The sequence below is a fragment of the Gopherus evgoodei genome, chromosome 7 (genome assembly GCF_007399415.2).
Source record: "Gopherus evgoodei ecotype Sinaloan lineage chromosome 7, rGopEvg1_v1.p, whole genome shotgun sequence".
In the NCBI taxonomy this organism is placed as follows: Eukaryota; Metazoa; Chordata; order Testudines; family Testudinidae; genus Gopherus; species Gopherus evgoodei.
This window is the reverse complement of record NC_044328.1, coordinates 19812298-19835255: the sequence shown is the minus strand read 5'-3', so window position 1 is coordinate 19835255 and position 22958 is coordinate 19812298. Positions and strand designations below refer to the sequence as shown.

General features: G+C 40.5%; 1 protein-coding gene across 1 annotated transcript in view; it reads right to left on the bottom strand.

Moving 5' to 3' along the window:
* Window positions 1-7195: 7195 nt before the first annotated feature.
* HTRA1 (HtrA serine peptidase 1) overlaps window positions 7196-22958 on the bottom strand; it is a 46338-nt gene continuing 30575 nt past the window's right edge. The window contains exons 4-9 of the mRNA XM_030570975.1: window positions 13289-13483; window positions 12524-12556; window positions 11081-11195; window positions 10863-10920; window positions 10343-10438; window positions 7196-7876 (exon numbers count right to left, since the gene is read on the bottom strand). Coding sequence (XP_030426835.1) covers window positions 7708-7876; window positions 10343-10438; window positions 10863-10920; window positions 11081-11195; window positions 12524-12556; window positions 13289-13483 — 666 coding nt within the window. The 3' untranslated portion in view covers window positions 7196-7707. The remainder of the gene's footprint in view (window positions 7877-10342; window positions 10439-10862; window positions 10921-11080; window positions 11196-12523; window positions 12557-13288; window positions 13484-22958) is intronic.

Below are 22958 nucleotides of genomic sequence, written 5' to 3'. Positions count from 1 at the left end.
GATGAAACACACAGAGATGCCACTGTCAATACAGTCACCATGGAAAGCGAAAGCGAAGATTCGGAACTCCCTTCCCCTACTTCACTGAAGTTTTAAACACGACATACTTATTGACACTTCTGCTTCACAGTGCTTGTAGCAGTGCTGCAAACCCTCCGGCCTTGCTGACAACTCCTTTCTGGGTCAGGACCCCCACAATTAGAACACTGTGAAATTTCAGATTTAAATAGCTGTGTCTTGTGAAGATGGGGGCACCATTAGTACATCATTGTAATGGGAAATATAATTATACACTTACCTGAGGTCCCTTCCCCTATATCCAGGTTGCCCAAGCTCGACTACCATGACTGACTGGACCGTGGAGAAGTCTCAAACAGGTCCTAGATCATGGCACAGCTGGATCCCCCAGTCACCTGTTTCCCATCCTCCTCCTCTTCCTTCTCCACCTCCTTCCTCTTCATGCCAGGGGCCTGTGACTCAGGCTCTTCTGACGTATCCATGGTGACCTGCAGCAGGTAGTGAGGTCTCTGACAAGTATGGCATGCAGCTTTTTGTAAAAGCAGCAGGTCTGTAGCTCAGCACAAGATTGACCATTGGCCTCCCTGCCCTTCTGCTATACCTTAAGCAGTTCCTCCACTTCCACCTGGCACTGCTACTAATCTCAGTCATACCCCTTCTCCTGCATCCCCTGTGCAATATAGTTGTAGGTGCCATGTTTGTATGGCTGATCCATAGCCATGCCTGCACGGCTTCTTCTCCCCATGAGTCCAGGAGATCCTATATCTCCTGTCTACTTCAAGCTGGAGTGTGTCCGGAGCTTGTAGTCGGCATGGTCAGATGGGAAGTGAGACAACTATGGAATGCTAGGTTTGCTTGCCAAGCTGGTCTTTTAGGAATTTTTGATATCAGGAATTTCAAAAATTTGCTGGGCTTTAGAGGGGCCCTGGGCACCTTCCAGTCTCCATGACCCCCAGGCAGTAGACTTCACAATAAATCATTAAAGTAGTCAGCGTTGAACATTGTGAGACAGCTGCTGCAGGACTGTTAAATTCAACATAAGGGCTTGGCTACACTTGCAAGTTAGAGCGCATTAAAGCATCCCCAGGCGTCCTAACTCCTGACCCATCCATACTGGTAAGGCACTTGGAGCACCTGGACTCTGCAACTGGAGCACTCCTGGTAATCCAACTCCACGAGAAGCATAATGCTTGTTGTGCCTCAGCTGAAATGCCCCAGCATCAGTGTGAACAAGGTGTTGCATTACTGCACTTTGATCAGCCTCCAGAAATGTCCCATAATCCCCTTAAGTCAAGTGGCCACTCTTGTCATTGTTTTGGAATTGGCTGTAGGAATGCTCCTTTTCTGACAGCCGACTGCTTATCTGCTCCAGGACAAAGCAAGACATTAGTATGGAATGTTGCTTGATGTGAGTGTGAGAGACAGGGAAGGGGGGTCTGAACTTACAAGACAGCATGCTGACACACTTTCAGCACCCCAAAAACTCACTCTCTCCCCCTACATACACACAACACACTCCCTGTCACACTCCACCCCACCTCCCACATTTGAAAAACACGTTGCAGCCAGCCACTTGCATGCTGCAATAGCTACCACAATGCACTGCTCTTTGTGCTGTTGCAAGAGCTGCGAATGTGGTTACACCAGTGCACTTCCAACTGAGAGTGTAAACACTCGACAGCGTTTTCCCCGCTATGGTCTCCGAAGGCGAGTTTAACTCCCAGCGCTCTACATCTGCAAGTGTAGCCAGGCCCTAAGTAACAGTATCTGCATCATCCTCTCTACATCGACCATGGCTCAATGCTGCTTGGGGAGGTGGTGTTATGGTGTCATTGAAACAGGGAGTCTACATCAGTGGGAGGCAAATTTAAGTGTAGACAGCTGCACAACTAGTCTGCTGCAAGGCAGCTTACACAGACCTAACATAGACCTAACCTAGCATAGGCCAGGCCTCAGGTACTTTACTTAAGTACATTCAACAGTATTTCTAGCTGACTTGTTATTTAAACAATTATATAAAATGGAGCAAGCGATCATCACCCCACAAATACAGTAAACCACAAACATGATTAATTTAAGGGGGGGGGGGAGAACCCAAGAACTATGCAAACATATCTTCAATCCATAATTGAGTCAAAAAGTTTTTGATTGCAACAACACTTTCTCCTTTTGGACTTCTTAAACAAAGAACCATTCAGCTATCACAATCATGAACGAGTAAAATGTGCCTTTGAGAATATGATGGAAAAGGATTGCTAGATGATTGACCAACCAATTCACCACTAGGTGGAGCTATAGGATGCAGCTACATTTTATACAGTATAGTGATCTAGTCAGAGTCTTAATTTCAATGGTGTGGGATGAAGGAGTGTTGAAATGAGGTGCATTTTCTCCTCCTAGGATCCCTGTGCAAAAGGGACCTCCCTTCCCATGCACAGATACCCCTGATCTCATAGCAATAACTGAAAATGGGAGACAAAGATGTGTTGTACGCCTGTTACAAGTGCAAGAACATCAGGAGGGAGAATTATCTAGCAAGAAACCAAAACAGACCATGTCAAGTGATCTGCATATTAAATAAGTGACATGGGAAAGTTGTCACCAGTAACAGAATGGGGTTAACTTTGAAGTTTTGAAAAATCCCTACCTGCTCTGTAAATTATTCAGCAATGTGTGTGGTATCAATTGTTACATATGGAGTCCCCTGACTCTGAGACCTACAATTGCCAACTCTTTTGGCATTATTCAGTTTCACCATTTTAGGGTGTTTTTTTTTTTAAATATATGTACTAATGCCCCCTCTGCTCCTCAGAAGTGACTACCATCTTACTATTTTTTTCCTCAGTGAGACTAAGCCACAGGCTGCCCTCAGAGTCAAGATGGCTACATTTACAGATGGAAGTGAGGTTGTCTCTAGTAAAAATGGCCACCATGTCCCATTGTTCTTAGGATAGAAACAAGTCTGCCCTCACTTAAAATACTTACCTCTTCACCATATGTGGCTTCAGTCAAGTACGTGTGGAGGACTAGAAAAGGAGTTGGAAGAGCGGAGGTGTAATAGGTATACTTGGAGGCATAAGGAGGAATACTGCAGGGACAGGGGTGGTACATATTTTGGGGGGTTGGGAGAGGTAGAAGACTAGGGGATAAAAGAACATCTAGAGACTATATGGAAATGGCAAGGAGATAGGGCAGAATACTAAGGGGAGGGGCCAGAAGAGGGGAAGGGAGACAAGAATGTGATCTGATAGATGGGAATGGATTTACCATTCCCCACCCTAAAAGATAGGAGATGGTAAGTGGAGTCCTCCTCTGAGAAACCAGAAGTTTGGGGGCATTCTTGATTGTAACTTTTCAGCCTGAAATGATCACACAAACTGAGATAGGCTGCTTCTCCTCAAAGGAAAAAGTAAATATCAGAAGATAGACCAAAATCCATTATTTTTAATCTGATTTGTAGTACAATCTCATGATTTTGTGGGTCTGAATCACAATTTTTGAATTTGTATTAGGGTTGGCAATACAAAGCCCACTAAAACCACTTTATACACAAGCAAGGAAGTGACAGTGGTTGGGGCAATTACACTCCACAAACTACAATGCTTAGTAGTTTCACAGTACACATGTAAATCTCAGTGATTGTGTGGATGATTCCAGCTTTGCCTTGGAGAAAAGGGCATGGTTGGGGTAAGGGAAGAAGGCAGGATATGCTAAATAGCTTTAATCATTGCTGGTCCCATATGATCTCATGCCACATTTCATAGGATATATACTGCCTGCAAATCTCTCATTTATTACTTTCACGGCAATTCAGCAAATGGATGAATGTCAATAGAATTATCCAGTATCAGTGGAAATAGAGTAAAATGCAAACCAGCAGGAGTTACTGCCATCTGAAATTCCTTCCGCCTTTGAGCTCCAGGGTGCTGCAAAGCTACAGCATGTGTTTGGCATGGCAAATGATTAAGGCAGATGCTTACCAAATTACTCATTTGTGATCCACCCCAGTGACTGACAAGTTGGAGAGATATAATTGGGTGTCAGTTCATGTTAAGGAGCAGGCTTAATACAGACACAGAAATGAGCTCTGCACCTGTGTTATCATTCTATCATGTAAGAAGATCCAATGTAGTAAGTGCTGAAGCAGTTTTGGGATATAAGGATTCATGCAGGAACAGGATATTCCTTACAGTTGTTTTGTCATGTGCTGGCTGAAACGGAAAAGAAATACATCCACTCAGAGAAGGAACACATGTCAGAGTTGTGGGTTTCAGAGTTTCTCTTGTTATAGTTGCAAAGGCTGGCATTCTTCCATTTGTTTGAATATCATAAATTGCCAGACTATATAGATAATTCGCTTTTTGAATATTATTGCTGCTCAATACAGCTCTTTGAGTTCACTAAGGCAGAATATGTTTAGAGACACTGGTCAGTGGATAACTACATGGTTAGACCACAAATTTAATGTTCTTCATACATAACTTGACCACGAAAATCACAATCCACTGTTTGAATCCATTGTTTGCCTGTGAATAGCACATGGACATCTGTGGTTGGACCAAGTAATACTTTGATGGTCAACCAATTCCTAACCAATGTCCAAACTTGAACTATAAGTGTACAAATATGTAATTATTTGCAGTGTAGTAGAGCCCAGATGCTTCACACCTGGAGCCCTCATTGTGCTAGGCATTGTATACATACAGTGAAAGGATGGTTGGTGCCTACCATAAAGAACTTATAAACCATTTATATGATGAGAGACAAGAGGTGAATACAGGAACCGAAGAAGGGAACACCAGGTTAGAAATAACGATATAGCTATTACAAAACAGTCTAAGTATCTACATGGGGATCAAGTATTTGATAATGGGCTTTTCAATCTAGCAGAGATAGGCATAACCCAATCCAATGCCTGGAAGTTGAAGCTAGACAAATTCAGACTGGAAATAAGTAAATTTTTGACAGCAAGAGTAATTAACCATGGAACAACTTTTCAAGAGTCATGGTGAATTCTCCGTCACTGACAATTTTTAAAACCGAGACTGTGTTTTTCTAAAAGATATTACTCCTGAGGGAATTCTGCACCACTGTGCATGCACAGAATTTATGTCCCCTGCAGATTTCTGTGCTTTCCTGCAGAAAAATGATTTTCTGATGGGGAAGTCAAGGGAAGCTACAACAGTGATCATGCGACCCTCCCCAGCAGTATGTTCTGGGTGCCTAGGGCAGCTGGCAGAGAAGTAAATCACTATGCGGTAGGGAGCAGGATTGGGGAAGACCCAGCTGGTGGCTTCTACCCTGCACCAGGATCAGCTGTTAGTCCCGACTGGGCTGGGGAGGACAGGACTTCCTCTTTCCCTCTTCCTCTGGCTGTAGGAAGCTCTGCAAACACTCACCTCTCTGTGCTTCCTACACTTGTCATTCCTCATCTGCAGAGGGAGAGATCACTGTACAGGGAGTTGCTCCCCAACAGCCCAACCCCCATGCATCCAGATCCAGACCCTCATGCCAAGCCCCACCTCCCCCTGCACCTCCCCCCTGCACCCAGAACCCCCCGCCCATGATGAGCCCCACACCCCCTGCAGCTCCCTGATGAGCCACCCCCACCCAAATCCCCATTCTACCAAGCTCCAACCAGCTGCCCCTAGAATCCCACCCCACACCCCTCCTGCTCCCAGATCCCACACTGAACTGCCTGCACCCAGAATGCCCCCACAGAATCCTCTCAACTCGGACCTGGATCCCCCCCACACTAAGCCCCACCACACATGGATCCTGCCTTGCTAAGTCTGCCTGCTCACACCTAGTGCTCCTGGCATGGAGGGGCAGGGCCCTTGGGTGTTTCTGGGGCAGGCCTGGTCCTTGTGCTGTGTCAGGCTTGGGTGCAGCCTCACCACTGAGACCATGTCCTGGGGGTGGGGGGTGACCTGCACAGTGATCTCTCACTTCTGTGCAGCCAGTGGCCTGTACTCCCCAATGTCATGCTGCAGCCTCCACATCTGACAAATATACTTGCAGAATTTTAAAATATTGTGCACAGAATTTTTATTTTTTAGTGCAGAATGCCCTGAGGAGTAAGATATGGTGTAAGGGTTATTTTAGGAAAGATCTACAGCCTGTGTCCAAACATGGAACATTATGATCAACAAGGATGGATGATTCAAGGTCAAAACCTATTGCCTAAATAGGGGTGAACCCAGTTGAAATCATATTTTGCACCTAGTCATGTGTCGGGGCTACAGAGAAACTTATTTAAAAGTGAGGATGGCAAACTACTGCAGGGGCAAAATGATCTCTTTATTGATTGTCAAAAAGAAAAAACAGTCTTCTACACAGCTCTTGTAGGTCAGAAGTTCATTTTCCTAACTCTCTCAAGATCCATCCACAGACTGTAAGGAACTCCCCTAAGTACTATGGGCCATCGCAAACCTCGCCACCTTTCACTCCAAATGCAAGGTGTATTTCTTTGATCTTTCCTTCTCTAATATACATACAGTAACATGTGTATGTATTGAAAAAATTCCAAAACAGTCCACTGCACACACTGGAGGCGAGAAGAGAGCAAAAAAGGTGATGGATATAATAATCTGCACAGACTAGATCACATCTTAACAGTGTCTCAAAACCACCTCTTATTTACAACCCCAAGCAGCAGAAATTGCATACTTGAAAAAGAAATATGAAAAATTTCCATGCATTATAGCGGTCTTTTATTTAAATTTATCATCTGGAACAAGAAGAGATAGCAAAATGAGACCACATAGCTATACCTGGACCATCACTGGTCCATGACTCACAGTTGAGGAACTCTGCTGAAGGAGAAGTGTTTCAGACACTGTTTGCATTATAATTAAAAATTTAAAGAGAAAATATGGTAAAAAATAATTGTACATGGAAGCCTTCCCTCCTAGGATAGCTGAGATACTACAGTTAAAGACTAAGCTAAGAAACTAGAGTTCAAACACTAGGCTTTCTTTGCTTCAGATGCTTACCTTAGACTTCGGTGATAGTATATAGGAAACTAAGAATATATTGAAAAGTAAAAGGGTTTTGGCTCAATGACAGAGGAAATAAGTCCATCAAGAAATATTTTCAGGTAGATATTTGGTACATTTCAAAAACAAAAAACATCCAGCAACTTACATGAGGCAAAATGAATGACACCAGAAAAAAATACTGTAGAATTATTTTAATAACACTAGGAAAAGACTGAAGTAGTAAAAATTCTGCATGGATTCTGAAAAAAGATTATTATTATTTTTGGTTTACAAGCCAACATTTTTCCAACTGTGTTTTTTAATCCCAAAATTCTACTACAATGGCATTTTCCAGTTAAAGGAACAGCTATGCTATTTATACCTGAATACCACAACACACATTGTGTGCATGAATTTTGTTTTGTTGAAGTCTTAGTTGAAAGAGTGACACAGAGAAAAAAAATGTTGACTGTTTAAGCAGTAACAGTTGTGTTAGCCAGTAAAGAATACATTGCATAGATAAAATACAGAAGGAAAAAATTATCATCTGGAATACCTGTGGCATTACATTGGTGTTGTTGGCCAATACCATTCTTTTGAACAAGCAGAATGTTGGTCAACAGTCTAATGTTTCCTGTACCAGCACAGTCATAACATAAGCAGTCCACTGTTGCTAAAAGAAAACATGAAATCCAGCTCATGTTTCTGATTAAGGGTCAATTTCTTCAGGAACTACTGTTATCATAATATCTTCATTGCCCCTGCGTACAACCATATTCAGAGTATTGTCCTTTTTAATAATGTCACTGACATCACTGGCTGAGATTATTCCCTGTCCATTGATGCTTATAATCACATCGTTTTCTTTCAGGCCACCACTAAAATACAAAAAAGGGATACGTTATCACAACTGCCATTTTATCCTCCTCATAATGCTACTGAGAAAGAGAACTGAATGCTCACAATTCACCAAGACTGACATTCAAAGGACTGGATTCTAATCTGAGATGCATAGAAACAACCACCGGTTAGATGAGTTATGTGGTAACGTGTATCAGATAGTTAAGACAAAGGAGTTTTATTTCAGCATGAAAATCTTCAAACCTTTCACTCAGTTATACAATTTAGGAGCAGTTCCATTGGAGCAACACTGTGTACACTGGCAGGTACACATGGCAGATATTTCAATACGCATCTCAGCCCACTCCAGTAGGGGACCTGTATCATTTAATAGAACTGTATATTTAGTATCCCCCACTGTTCTCTATACATAGCTTTGTTGGCTCAATTACATCTCAAATGATTCACAACTAAAATGGAAAATAATGTAGATCTATTACACATGAACTCAGTGGGATGCCGATTTATTCCACCCATTATTATTTTTATGGCAATAACACCTCGGAGCACCAGTTATGGACTAGGACCTCTTCATCCCAGGTACTATACAAACACAAAACAAAAAAGATGGTCCTTACCCCAAGAGCTTACAATGTAAAAAAACAACCGGTAGATACAGATAGACGGGGACTAGAAAAGTCAGACTGAGGCTCTTTCTACTTCAGATCCTCCACAGTCTGTGCTGAGTCCCTTTCATATTTTATACACAAGAGCTGGCTAAGACTGCAGCTGGGACTGAGGAACAGGAGTGGGGAAGGGAAATATTGTACATACTACATTGGCTTGCCCTGTCATGCACAAAACTCTGGCAGCAAGTCATGGAAATACTAACCCAAGTAACCAGATCAGACATGATTCAACCTCTGAGCATAATCTTTACACAACCACACAGTAATAATATGCCTCTTCCAGTCATAGAGAAGGGTCTTACCCGAGTGCTTCTCTCAAGCTACATGCCTTGGCTAAGATTTCTGGTGCCCTAATCAGAACACCTTAAATGGGCTTTATTTTCAGAGGCCAGGTGCTCAGCACTTTCTGAAAACAGACTCCTTTATGGTTCTCAAGTTGGGCAACCAAAAAAATCACGAGTCAGACTAGAATATTTTGATCCTTGTGTGTAGGTGCAATAGGACTCTTCTCTGAATTAAAAAGACTGATAGAATTTTGTGGCAGCAAGAGCTGTTTTGAGTTGATATCACACACACACACACACACACACACACACACACACACACAGTCAGTCAGTCAGTCAGTGAAAAACAAGCCCAAATCAAAGTATGTACAAATTTCATCAATAAAGTTGTCTGTAGGGGGTTATTGATGGATATTGCCCACCACCCCTAATGATTAACACGTTAATATCAATGCGATTCTGAACTCTTAAGTTACTATCCTACATCACTTGTCTCCTATCTCTCTTCTTTCCCTTTGCTAACCGTTGTCACTCCCACACTACAGAACATGCTCTCCAAATGCAGGCTCACTTTCTCATCCCAAATACAGCCAAGTGTCATCCACTCAGGTCAAGACAAGTGCAAACCCCACACTACAATACAATGAACTAGATTATTCCTGCAATAGTTTAAGGGAGATTCAGGTTGCAGGCACAGATCAGTGCTTTGACTGAGCATTACCTTTCAAAAATGTTAGTTACAAAACAAAAAGCACCTGTAACAGATGTTAGAAACCTAACCATGATTGGTTAAGGTTAAGGTACCCAAACTGCTTTCACTCTGCTCCAGAGAGATGCCAGCCAGCCCTCTTCCCTTCTTTAAATATAGATTATTAAAAATGTGTGCCATGAAATGTTAATTTTCTAATGTGTTTTGCACATCATGTCTCTTACCCCACGTGTGCTGCACAATAACCTTTGCTCTTTTCCCATAAAAGATTTTGAATTTCATGTTCTTGATAAACTCTCTCCTCACCCACCTGAATTAAACAGTTTATTTATTTATTTATTTTAAGTTAACCAAGTGAATCATGAGAACTAAATGCCCATGTAAGGTGCTAGATGGACACATCCTCTGACCATGAAACACACAATCACACAGGCAGCAGAAGCACAAGTTTCCCCAAACTGCCCTACCAATGTATGTCCCAATCATGACCTGGTGAGATCATCTCTAGCAGTGAAAGGATGATTTAGCCAGCATGTCCACTCCATGCTTAACCTCTCTGCTGAGATCTGTGACAAGGGCTCCACTGTGATAGTCTTTTTTGTAATATAGAGGACTGCCCACAAGGGACTGGACTTAAACCAGCAACTCCTTTCATTTAAACAGCCAAACAGTTGTCAGATGGCAATAGTTTGGTTGATTTTAGCATAGTCAAACTTGTCATAGGGGTGAAAGCATCTCATTACCAATTCCTTACGCTGATGGTTGCTGTTAGAGAAAAAAAAAAGAAGAAAAAAAGGAGAAAAAAAAAGTCCTTTTACTTACGCTTCAGCTGGCGTATCTGGAATTACTTCTATAATATAGGCCCCAGAAACAACATCAGGAAAGTCTTTATGGTGTTCCTTCAGCTCTTTAGCTTTGCTGAAAAAAAAGTGACATCAATTTAAAATTAATTTGACAGAAGATCATTTCACATATAAAGAAGATAAACTACAAGGATTGAAAAACCTCAATCACTTAACCTTTATTTGCTATGGTATGTTATACATACTGAGGTCACATATGGTACAATTCAGTTCAGATTCCTAAAGACTTGACAAGATTTTAAAACTTTACACTTGTTTAGAAATCTGCATCCTGTAAAATACTAATAAGTATCTTCTACTGGCAACAAATAGATGAAAACAGAAGTAATGAAAATATCAGGCCATTATTTGTAGATCTTCAGGTGCTCCTTATGAAGCATATTACAATAACCCATTTCAAAGTGACAGAAGCAAAATTTGTGGGAATGGCCACATCTAAATAAAATTATAGGCGGAGGAAAGAATTTATCTTTACTCACCTAGGAGAGAGTGACATCATTCGAATGCCAATGTATTTCTTTTTAGTTACTGCTTTTCCTGTTAGAAAGAGAAAAGAAAATCTTGACTTATGGTTCTTATGAGAAGTCCTGGTGGTCTTAAACACAGAGATAATTTGATGTTGGTTCCCAAATATTTTGATGTTGGTTCCCTATTGTGTGACATGTGCCCATTTTTTAAAAATAGTACAGTACAATACCTTTAGCTTGTCTGTCATGTGATTCAGTTAAGAACTTTTTAATTTTATCAGATGGAATTGCAAATGAGATTCCAGCTGTAACTTTTAAAGTGTTAATTCCAATCACTTCACCATCCTGGAGAAATAAAAAAAAGTATGTTAGTAAACATGAAACACCATGAGGAAGAAACAATGCAAGGGAAGATTTTCTGCAAGCAGTCACAAAGAAAATTAATGAGGTATATGCAAAATATTTTGAAGCTAATTTATTAGCCACTAAACTTGGGTTAAACTCATTTTTTCAAGGTTTATTAACTTTATATTTTTTAAGTTTAAACTCAAAGATTTTGCCATAATTAGAAAGTCTATGGACAACATTCTGATGCAAGTTTCACTGCTGTAAATTTAGAGTAACTACCTTAAAATCCAATATAACTATTCCAGATTGACACCAGCATAGTCAAGATCAGAATCTGGGAATGCTCTTCCTCGCAATAAACAGTAACTTATTGCACAATTGGTCCCATTCTTTTCAATTTGCTTATTTCAGTGGCACCCTATATTCAGCATGAGTAACTTTATTGGGTACTGGGCCCTTAAATGGAAATACTAAAATGTCTCACTGTCACTGCTGAACTTGTACAGTGCGGTAGGCCAAAAGTAACTGTAACATTCTGTCAGTCTTGTTATATATTTTTCAAGGTAAAATTGTCCTGACACAGACTAAGTAGCTTCTCCATAGTGAGGAACTCCAAGCATACATTGTCTGGCTATGCTGGAAGGATGACAGAATTAGGCCACAACTTTATTCTTAAATGTTTGGAAATACTCAGAAGACAAAATTGTACTTGAGTTTGCTAGGTCAAGTCAGCATCTGACTATAAAACAAACCATTGACTCCTTCCTGCTCTGATCCAGAGTGGCGATTTTCTGCCCTATTACAGTGATGAAATGCACGATGAAGGGACAATACATATGGATACCATTAAACTTAACTTTGATTTGCAAAGGGCTTACATACTTTACGACAAGTGCAATTACTTCTTAAATGTAAAAAGTATGTTTAATACTACCTTTTGCATGGCATCAGCAAACATACTGGGCATTACACTCATTTTAAACTATGCAAATGACAAACACTTGGAATACTGAACTCCAAGAATATCATGTGACTGACCAATATAAACACTGATGAGAGATTAGTAAGCACCCTGCCCGGTTATACAATCAGCCAGTTATCATCTGAACTGAATCACTTTCTTTGGCAAATTTCTTTTGGAACCATGAATGTTGTTATTTATATTGGTTTTCCATCTTGTGCACATATTTATATGTTTTATTTCATTGTGTGTCTATGTTCTATATAAAAAACAATAAAAAGAAAGTTAAAAAATTTCTTTTAAAGAATGGTCAGGTTAATAAACACACCAACTTAAAGAATTTTGTTTTAAAAGAAACCCTTACCAGGTTTACTAAAGGTCCTCCGGAGTTTCCATACTGAAAATAAATTGGACAGATTATATTTTAATATCGGTTTCCATGAAGTTACTACAAGCACAAATTTAAGTATTTTAAAACAAATGTTGAAATATTTCTATAGTTATTTTCCACTTTCTATAAAATAGTTGCACAATGGCACCCCTTCAGAATCGCAAATAATATCCCCCCTAACCGTACCCCTTTATAGTTCAACTTTTTCAAAACCAAGTTTTTAATTCTTTTGCTAATGAAGTTTAAGAAAAACCCATAGAAACACAGAAGACTAACAGTTTACGTAGTATTGTTAACTATCAAACCTAACTCCCAGGGTCAGGACAATAGCTCTTGAGGACAAGCGCAAGAACATAGACGTCAATATATTGCTTTGCCACGGTCCCACATAAACACAAGCTTGGATATATTTTTTTAAATGTCTTGGTGACAGTGTGATGAATTTTTAAATCCTGTTTAGCATACTCTTTACAAATTCAAACAAACAATTTCAAGTCAGGTCAGATATTTTATGATTAATTACTTGATATTGTCCCTTCAGGGACTTTTAAAAAATAAACAATACTGTTGCCATGGCAGTTGTCCATGCTCATACTGATAAAAATCCTTTTAAACAATAAAATCCAGCAAAACCCACTTTTCTTTGGGAAAATGGTTGACAAACTTGCAGCTACAGCTAGAGTCAGAAGTCTACACTGAATGGAACAAGGGCTATTCAGCTGTGTAGAAGTGACCTACATTGATAATTGCATCCGTCTGAATGTAGTCCATATCAGAGTTCCGAAGCCCTAATTCCTTTCCTCCACGCTGGGTAGTACTAACAATCCCTGTAGTCACTGTGTTTTGGAGTGAAAATGGACTTCCAATTGCCACCACGAATTCTCCAGGCCTCAAGTCTGCAGATCGACCAAGCAGCAGAACTGGCAATTTACCCTATGCATAAATTATGGTCAGAATCATCATAAGATATTCTTTTGCAAATAAAATCTATACCACTGAAACATACACAAACTGATTTAACAGAAAAAATGAAGAAACATGCTCTGCTATCACCAGGGATTGTGTGTGACTATGTAAACAATACCTACATGAGCTTTAAATCTAAGGGGTGTGCTCTTCAGATAACATTTCTTTTTTCCACATAGAATAGCCATTAAATGAAAAGCAATTACAAAAAAAAAGGAATATTTATACACTGCTCTCCAAGGCAAATATCTGAACACACCAGGTTTGGACTTGTATCTGACACCTTCTTGAAATACATTAGCAAAACAGCTGTAGATGTAAAATAAAATAAAATAAAATACATGCAGTGCTTAATAATACTGAAAAATAAAATACAAAGTAGAGTTAAGGTACATAACCAAACATACAGGTGCATAAAAGTAATTTCTATTCTGATGAGGAGATTAAGTCAGATACAGCTACTCCGTCCTATAGATTTGGGGAAATCTGGAACATAACTAACCCTATCTCCGCCCTGACATGCCAAGCTCGTCTTCTGAAGGGACGTTGTTAATAAAGGTTTTATAATATTATTATTTGTATTACGGTAGCATCTAGAAGTCTCAATCATGCACCAGCACCTCTGTGTGACAAAAGCTGTTCAAACATGGAACAAAAATAAGGTCTCTGTCCAAAGATCTTACAATCTAAGACACCCCCAACATGCTTCCTAACTTCTAGGCTAGTAACCCTATGCTAGTAAACCTGCATCACTTTCGCTAACTGAGATGGCACTGAGCCAAAGAACACCCACTCTAACATCCATGAGATCCAGACATTTCCATGAGGATTCCACTTCTGAAGAATTTATTTCACTCTTCATTGCTTTCAGTGAACCAAATCCAGGCCCAAGCAGTATCCATGGTAAACTATCAGCAGCAAATTGGCATGGCTGGTAATACACCCCACCCTGTAGGTGGAGACAGTGGCATATGGCAATTGGGCTGTGGAGAATGAAGGCAGTGAAGGCATGTGCAGTGCTTTTCCAATGTATTGGCTCGAGAGATAAGACTGGGTTCCTCCCAAGCTGACTAACATCTGGGGAGAGACTGAATTGGCTGGCTATCCTAGGGCAGGAACACAGACGGGCCCTGTCAGGATGACTATTCCCATATGGCAACTGGAGAAGATTGGCCCCTTAGCCAACCTCACATTTATTTATATAAAAGGAAATATATGGGTCCCATCTTGTTTCCACCCCTTCTCTCCCTCCAACAGGAGCCATATTTGGGTGACTGTTACTGAAATTCTAAGGCAGCAGTAACTTGCGGATTACTTTAGGTTCTCAAGAGATCCCTTTATTAGAGTTCATTTTGAAACGGTCACTCAACTTCCATATTCTTTATTCAACAGCATCCACCTACAAAGAAGGCATGGTGGGTGGGATTTTTATCCCCCGAGTTATATCTATTATAAAAATACTTTTAAATCAAACCGATATTAAGAAAGGGCTTATTTAAATCTCCATTTTGTTGCTCTCCATAATTTTACTAGCTCTTTGGTTCTTGGAAGATGTTTAACATTTTGTAAGCATGGCCCTGATCCTTTGAACACATGTGTGTGCTTAATTTGCATCATCCAACAGGTCCCATTGAGGTCAATGAATTACTCACTTTAGTGTTGCCACCAACCCCAGTTTTTCCAGGTTAATATCCCCAACCCACCCCAAATCTTTTTTTTTAAAAAAGGGTTGCTGCAGGTCCTCCCGGAACATGAAAATTCGCAGGTTTTGGTAGCTGCACTCCACTGCCTCTCAGCCCTGAGTGGCTGTAGCAGGGGAACCCACAAGACAGCAGTGCCTGCCCAGAGGGAGCTCTGGCTCCAGTGTGTCTGGGAACCACAGGGACAGGATGGCTTGCGAGTAGCAAGAGGACAGAGGGAGCTCGGGTCTGGCAGCATGTAGTCACCGCTACATAGTACTGGCTATGGGGATCATAGTCAGGTGGGAGAGGGGTATATCCAGCCAATGCCACATTCAGCTTGGTGAGATCAGTGCCCAGGAAAGCTCCAGGAGCAAGACTCCATGAGGGCGGATGCCATCTCCTGGGGATAGGATGAGGAGACAGTGCCCAGGGATATCAGACAAATGTCCTGGACTTCTGCGCCTCAGAGGTAGCAGCCCTACGTGGAATCTGAGGGGCAGGCGAACAGGTAGATGTCCTGTTTTTTGGTACCTAAGAGGGCTGACGTCCCTTTTTTATACCTACAGGCAGCAGCCCTAACTCAAGCAGCTAAAGCTGAGCATATGTAAATGTTCACAGGCCAAGGGCTTAGGTTTCTGAAATCTAGTTGAAACTACACTGATTTTGTTACAAGAGCATGATACAGGAGTTATACTGTTGACTGGTAGAATGAGGGAAAAGGGAAATCAGATAAATAAAATAGGAGACTTCTCACATACGCGGACCTGAGAGGAGTAACTTGCCTGCTAGGCGTAATTTTAAAATAGGCTTCCTCCTTCCTCAGTCCATTTTAAGAGCCACTTCTTTGTTCTCAAGCAGCAGCTAAATATTCAAAACAGGCCAGTGATTCTGGAGGTTTTATTTTGGGAAGTTCAATCTGAGACACCTTAAAGGGCCTGATATTCACGGCTCAGCATTTATTGAAAAACAGTCCCCTTCCAGGTATCTTTGCATTGAGCACCCAAAACACACGGCACCCAAAAATCACTGGGCACTTTTGGAAATTTGGCTACAACTAGTTTCTGGAGTCAGACCCTTAATAGTTTTCATTCATCAATAATTTCTTCATAATTTCTTAGTTTGGGACTGAGAAAAAAATCCCTAGCATAAGACTAAAAAAAATATACAAATCTCTCAAGAATATTTTGCTTGGAATTTTTCAGTTAGGGTTTTATTTCATAAAATGTATATTCTGGAAAATATTAAGTATTTGTAACAAGAAAATAAAAACACTTCCATTACTACAGTGATCAGGTCCATATATGCTACAATGAAAACAGCAGTCACAGCTTTCACAGTTAAGGCTTGACTCACTATATCCTTTTATCTAACTGCATTTCAGTTCTACCAACAAAGTTTTACTGAGATGAGCATATTGCTTTAACAAAACTGAATGCCAAACCCATAAAACAGGATAAGATACTTCATCTTCTGCAGTTTCAAGACAGCAAGAAAATAATTAACTAGCTGCTGACTAAAGAGATTCATCTGGGTAGGCAACGAAATAGGCAACGCAGCAAGGCAGGAGGTTTGCTTTCTAATCATGTTTTGAGGAAACACTTTTAGGAAGTTAAAATACAGTATAATTAAACAAGCACTATCTATGGGTCAAATAAGGGCCATGAATACAGATTAATCTGGTATTCACAGAGAACCTCACCAATACAAAGCAATGTGCAGGGGGCAGCCATCATTTGACTGGCTGCACGGAGAAGCACAAAGTGTGTGTAATGTCAGCTGTGCTAGCAGTCCCAGCAGCGTACTGTCTGGATGGTGAGAGGATCATAACCCTACCTCCTCTTTTTGCTATTGGTGGTGGAAATGCCACTGCTGAGCACATTCCCCTAAATGGCTTATGATCTTTACAGCATAAGGTCAAGATGCTGTTGCTCTGGTAGTGTCACACCTCCCTCTCCGCCTAGTTCCTCTTTTGTAAAGCATAAATTTGCCCTATGTTTGTATTTCAGCCTACTTCAGATTTAACCAATTAGAGCACGAACTTTCAGTGGTATGTTGTAAGGTACTTTTAGAGCAGGGGGCTACTTAAAAACAGATTAAAAAAAGAAACTCACCAAAATCAAATCTGAATAGACAATATTTTCTTCAGTTAATAATGTTTTTTAAAAAAAGATTTATGTTGATACTTCAGAGATTTATAAAATATTCCTATATAAACATTTTTGTAGCCAAAAGTGAAATTTGGCAGTAGAAAGAAAATACATTAAAAGCTATCACTGACTAGTGCAATTATTTTTAATTGTGCTGAGTTTTCAAGCCTGGGCCCATATTAGTTAAACTTCAGTTCAGAGTCTAACACTGTATGGATTGGCTGTGGATCATCTGCGTGATTCAACAGACTTTCTGGAAAGAGTTAGACTAACCTTTCATTGGCTCAGAACAAAAAAACAAACTCAAAAAATTGTTTCCCTCTGCACACATTATGAAACATGGTTTTGAAAAGCATGTGTTCCCTATACAGGGTGTTTGTAGAAGAGACTGCTGTGTATTTGAAGAGAAAATATTTTGAGCTAATGGTCTGTAACTACAAAATTTGATTCATTATTATTATTTGTCCAAATTACTGAAGTTGCATCTGCTTCCATAGTTAATGTTTACCCTTAATGAGGCTCTGTGGATGTAGGGGACCATCCATGCAGAGCTTATTGCAAGGACCCAAGACTGCAAAGAATCCAAGGTAAAGTTTTCAAAAGCACCTAACTGGCTTAGGACCCAAGACTTTCAGATCAATGATACTTTTCAGAATGTTACTCCTTACCTTTAAATTTCTCGGTACAGTGTCACGGGCACCTACAGTATTATGCAAATGTTAATTTATTTTTAAAAATGAGATAGTCATTGCTAAGTGTCAGTATGTGTAAATTCACACATTATAGTCAATCAATTTTGTAAGCAATCTATGGTATGTCATCTTTATGTTCCTGGGGATTTAAAAAAAAGAAAAGAAAAAAATCTTTAAAAAAAAAATTAACAGCCACAGTGACAATTAGCAGTATTTCACTTCTTGAAAACAAACAAGAATTTAATCCAAGTGGTAAAAATTATCAGCTGGAACTCGGGAAAAATGACTAGACTTAGTTAGAAATTAACAGTAAGATGTGTACGGTACACCTGGTCCACATAAAGTATCTTGTTCCAGCCTGCAAGAGAAGTCCTATAAAATACAAGGCATCTTATAATTCAGTAGTTGAAATAAAACTATAAAAAAGGTGCCATCCACAAGCTTCAGTTAACAAGCATTTCATGACGGCTGGAGTATGAAGACAACACTTAATAATTAAAGCTTAAGCACTTGTGTCTACGGGACTTATAAAACAATTAATAAATAGATTCATTTTTCTTTTTACCTAACACCAGCTGGTTGTAGATCGGCTTACTGTAACAAAACAGTCTATCGGAGATAATCACTTTAAATTAACTACAGATATGCCATGATGATTAATAAAATCCTGGGCTAATTTATCTGCCTTGCAACATAATGCAGTGAATAAAGCACACAGCTGAAAGGCAAACAAACATTGCCGTTCTAATTCCACCTCTGCCAGTGACTCACTGTGTGACCTCAGGCAACTCTGTGTTAACACAACAATATAAACATGCGAGTGCACAGTCTGCAAACTAACCTATGACTAACCATGTAACCCATAATTCAAGATTATACCTTCTCATAGGTTAAACCATCAGTTAGCAAAAATATCTTAGCACTTTTCATCCCACTACTTTGCACATTTTACAGGCTGTGGGTTCAACCCTACAAACTCGTGATGCACAGAATTCCCACTGAATATAATGCGAGTTCCATGCTGGCTTTACAGGACTGAGTTTGCATCCCACTACTTTCATTCACCAATGAATCCTTTCACCCATTACTGAAATGCAACTCTCTCTCTTCAGTGGATTTCAGCAGCTGTTCAGCTATGCACAGTAACACTACCCAATGGTAACTTTATCATAAGGATGACAAACTCTGTACCCTACTGACAGCCAGATCCCTCAGCTGGTGTAAATTGGCAATGGAGCCACACCAACTGAAGTCAATGGAGTTTTGCCAAATTATATCAGCTAAGGATCAAACCCTGAAACTGAGGGACGGAAATCTAGACAGGCAGACTGTAATAACCATAGTCAGAATTTGGCTAGTACACTGGACTGTCATCTCTTATCTTTTTAACCCCAATCAGAAACATATTTCAGTTAGAACTTAAACCTTAAGACATGTAAATGCATCTGTGTGGGGGAAAGTGTGTTGACTTTTATCTCTTTGTTCTATAGTCTGCTAAATTTACGGAAGGAATGTGATGAATCTGCACACAGGGGTTTTGGAGCGCCATAAATCAGTGAAGACGGGAAAACGTTCTGGTTTATTCTGATTTATTCTGAGATGTGACATATAGTGCCTTAATTTGTTTTTAAGTGGAAAAGAAACAGATGCTTGTATATTTACATCTACAAATTCAGTTGCCATTTAAACTTTTGCAAAATATTAACTCTGAAAGTCTTGGGAACTGTCTTTCTATTATAAATATGGAATTCAATTAAACTTGCAGACTAAATTACACCAAAATACATAAAGGCTGTACCATATTAAAACAAGAAATGTCCTTTACAATCTATGAATTCCTTGACAAAATGCCAAAGAAAACAAAATACTTCCAATTTTGGATAGTTTCACAGTATGTAGCATTTTAAAAAAATTTCCATCTGATAAAATCTGATGAGCTTGCACAAAGAACAAAAATATTTCATGATGTCATTGGGATTTATGTCATCTAACAAAATATAAACGTTAACCCTAAAACATATAATAGAATTAATACTGAAACAGGAGCATAACCATATCCAGTATACTAATCCTCAGTGCTAGGGTAACTGCAGGCTCACCATCCAACCAAATGATTATGTTGATAGTGAAACAAGAAAAAGGGGAAAAGGAAAGTTCAAGTCTTAAGATTGGGAAGGAGAAAGGAAGTGAGGAAAGATGGAAAGTAGTAAGGCAAGGGGGAACTTGATAAGGTAGAAATTAAATATGGGTGGGTAGGCGGGGAAGAGAAACACATTGATTTGAAAAAATTTGTACTTGTCTTTCACTTGTTTCCTTTCAAAGAAAAGTGTTACAAGCAGAGACGGTTCTAGCTTTTTTGCCACCCCAAGCATGGCAGACAGGCTGCCTTCGGTGGCTTGCCTGTGGGAGGTCCCCGGTCCCGCGGATTTGGTGGCATGCCTGCAGGATGTCCACTGGTCCTGCGGCTTCGGCGAACCAGCCACCAAATTGCCACCGAATCTGCGGGACTGGCAGATCTCCCGCAGGCGGGCCGCCAAAGGCTGCCTGACTGCCGCCCTCGCAGGGACCAGCAGGGCGCCCCCCGTGGCTTGCCGCCCCAGACACGCGCTTGGAGCGCTGGTGCCTGGAGCCTGGAGCTGCCGCTGGTTACATGAACTGTGAAACATACAGTCCATTGGAATTACTTATTGGTCTCTTATAAGAGACAGCTTAATACACTTTATGTTCTTTTTTTGAACATGTAATTGGAAGCATCTTGCTTTGCTATTTTAGCAAACAGTGGGTCTTAGAAAGAAAGTAGCCCATGCTACATGGTTCTATTTTCATACAAATCTTTCACTTTGCATTCATATGAAAAAAAACCCACCACCCTAATTTCTACTGACAAAGGAACTGACAAAAGACAGGTCCCAGATCCATCCCCCGTGAACATACTCCTGGATTCTCCTACCAACGTTGCAGGAAAACAGTCTTCCTCTGTTTGATAAAGCCTAGCATGTGGTGGGTATTATCGCAACCTAAAAACAATAAATCACCAGCACTGCCACCTGAAAACACTTCATGGATTGCCTTTGTTCCTTCCCCACAACATCTTTCATTTGTGTATGTCATTTAAGATCTCCTGGAAATACCATGAGGGTTTTCTAGTGGTAGACTCCAGCAAGGAAGCTTTATAATATTCAGTTATGTATTTCAAAGTAAAATAAGCCTTGATTCCACGTGTTTTTAAAAGTCGCTTACATCTGAAGCTCAGTTAGTTTGTTTTCAAAGATGCTGGCTATTAAAATATTTATAACAGAAAAAAGTTTGCTTTTCTGCTTCCTCCTTGTGCACACAGAGAAAGCCAAATCCCCTCTGCCCACTGACACAAACTGTGGTGCTCCAAGGAAAGTGAAATTGGACTGAAAGGCAAGCAAAAAGGAGAGAGAGAAATGAGGGCAAAAGTTCTTATTTACTTTAAAGTGCCATAATGAGTAGGTTTGAAGAAAGTTTATGAGAGAAAATACAGATGTAAGACCTTCAATGTAATTTACCCATTTCCTGCTGCCAATGCAGCATTGCTCCCTAGTTTACGGGCCACATCTTGCCAATGAAGCAAAGCCCAAATGACTGGGGTGGTGCTGAAGAACGAGAACACTGAGCCCATGTAGCCATGTCATAGCTGCAATTACAGAGGATGGCGTAAGTGGCCCAGTGTTGAGCTCCTACGTGGGAGGGCAGGGTTTCCAAGAGTGTACACCCACAGCCCACCCACATTGCTCCCTTGTGTAGTGAGCTGAGAAACCTGCCACAGAGTTCACTTCTAGGGCATGCAGTCTTCAGGAGCTCGCCTCAGTTTTGACACGGAGCAGCAAAAGTGATTGTGCTTCCACTGCTTTTGGCCTTCATGCCCGCATTGACTGAGCACAGGATTAGGCCGACAATCCCAAGTGCTTTGCCCAGTTTGGTTTTGCTGGGAAGACAATGTAACCAACCCCGTCATTAGGAAACTCTACTTGTTATGCAACCTTACTTTTCCTGTGCTATGCTAGTCCTGGTTACTACCCATTAGACCACCCTAAAAGCTTCTCCTTCCTTGCCATTTACAACTTCCAAATATTTGAAGGCAGCTATATGCAATCACGTAACCAAACCGTAAATATTTGTCTGAAAATGCTCCCCATAAGTCTGCGGTCTAGCTCATAAATCATTTTGTTGCTGATCTCTGAAAGCCTTCCAATTTGGCAACAATTCTGAGATGTTGCATTCGAGCTGCAATCTCACCAGTGCCACAGAAAATACATTATTGCTTCTCCAGTCTGAGACAGGATTTCTGCCTGTGCATATCCAGGAAGCTGGCTGCTACCACTCTTAGACCCTTTTCAGCATTACTACTTTCCAGATCTCTCTGTTCCATTGAATATCATGTGTTTGGAATTATTTTCCCAAATATTACACACCGTATATACTTCTTCATTAGCCCATTTCTTTATAAGTCAACCTCCCAAAATGGATAGGTAAAAATAGCAAGAACTGTATGACTCTTTCATAAGCCGATCCTATATTTCAGGGGTTGGAAAACTTTGGCTCCCGACCCGTTAGGGTAAGTCACTGGCGGTCGGGATGCTTTGTTTACTTACTTGGAGTGTCTGCAGGCATGGAGCCCCTCAGCTCCGAGGGGCTGCAATGCGCCACTTCCTGCAGCTCCCATTGGTTGGGAACAGCGAACTACAGCCACAGTGAACTGAGGGGCTCCATGTCTGCAGATGCTCCAAGTAAACAAAATGACAATGTATTATATATTCAATTAAATGATTCCATAGAGTTTTAAAATCATCAAATTTTGGGGTAGACTCATTTATAAGCCGACCTCTGCTCTTTGATGCATCGCTTTTTTACCAAAAATATCTAGCTTATAAATGAGTATATACGGTATTGTTCT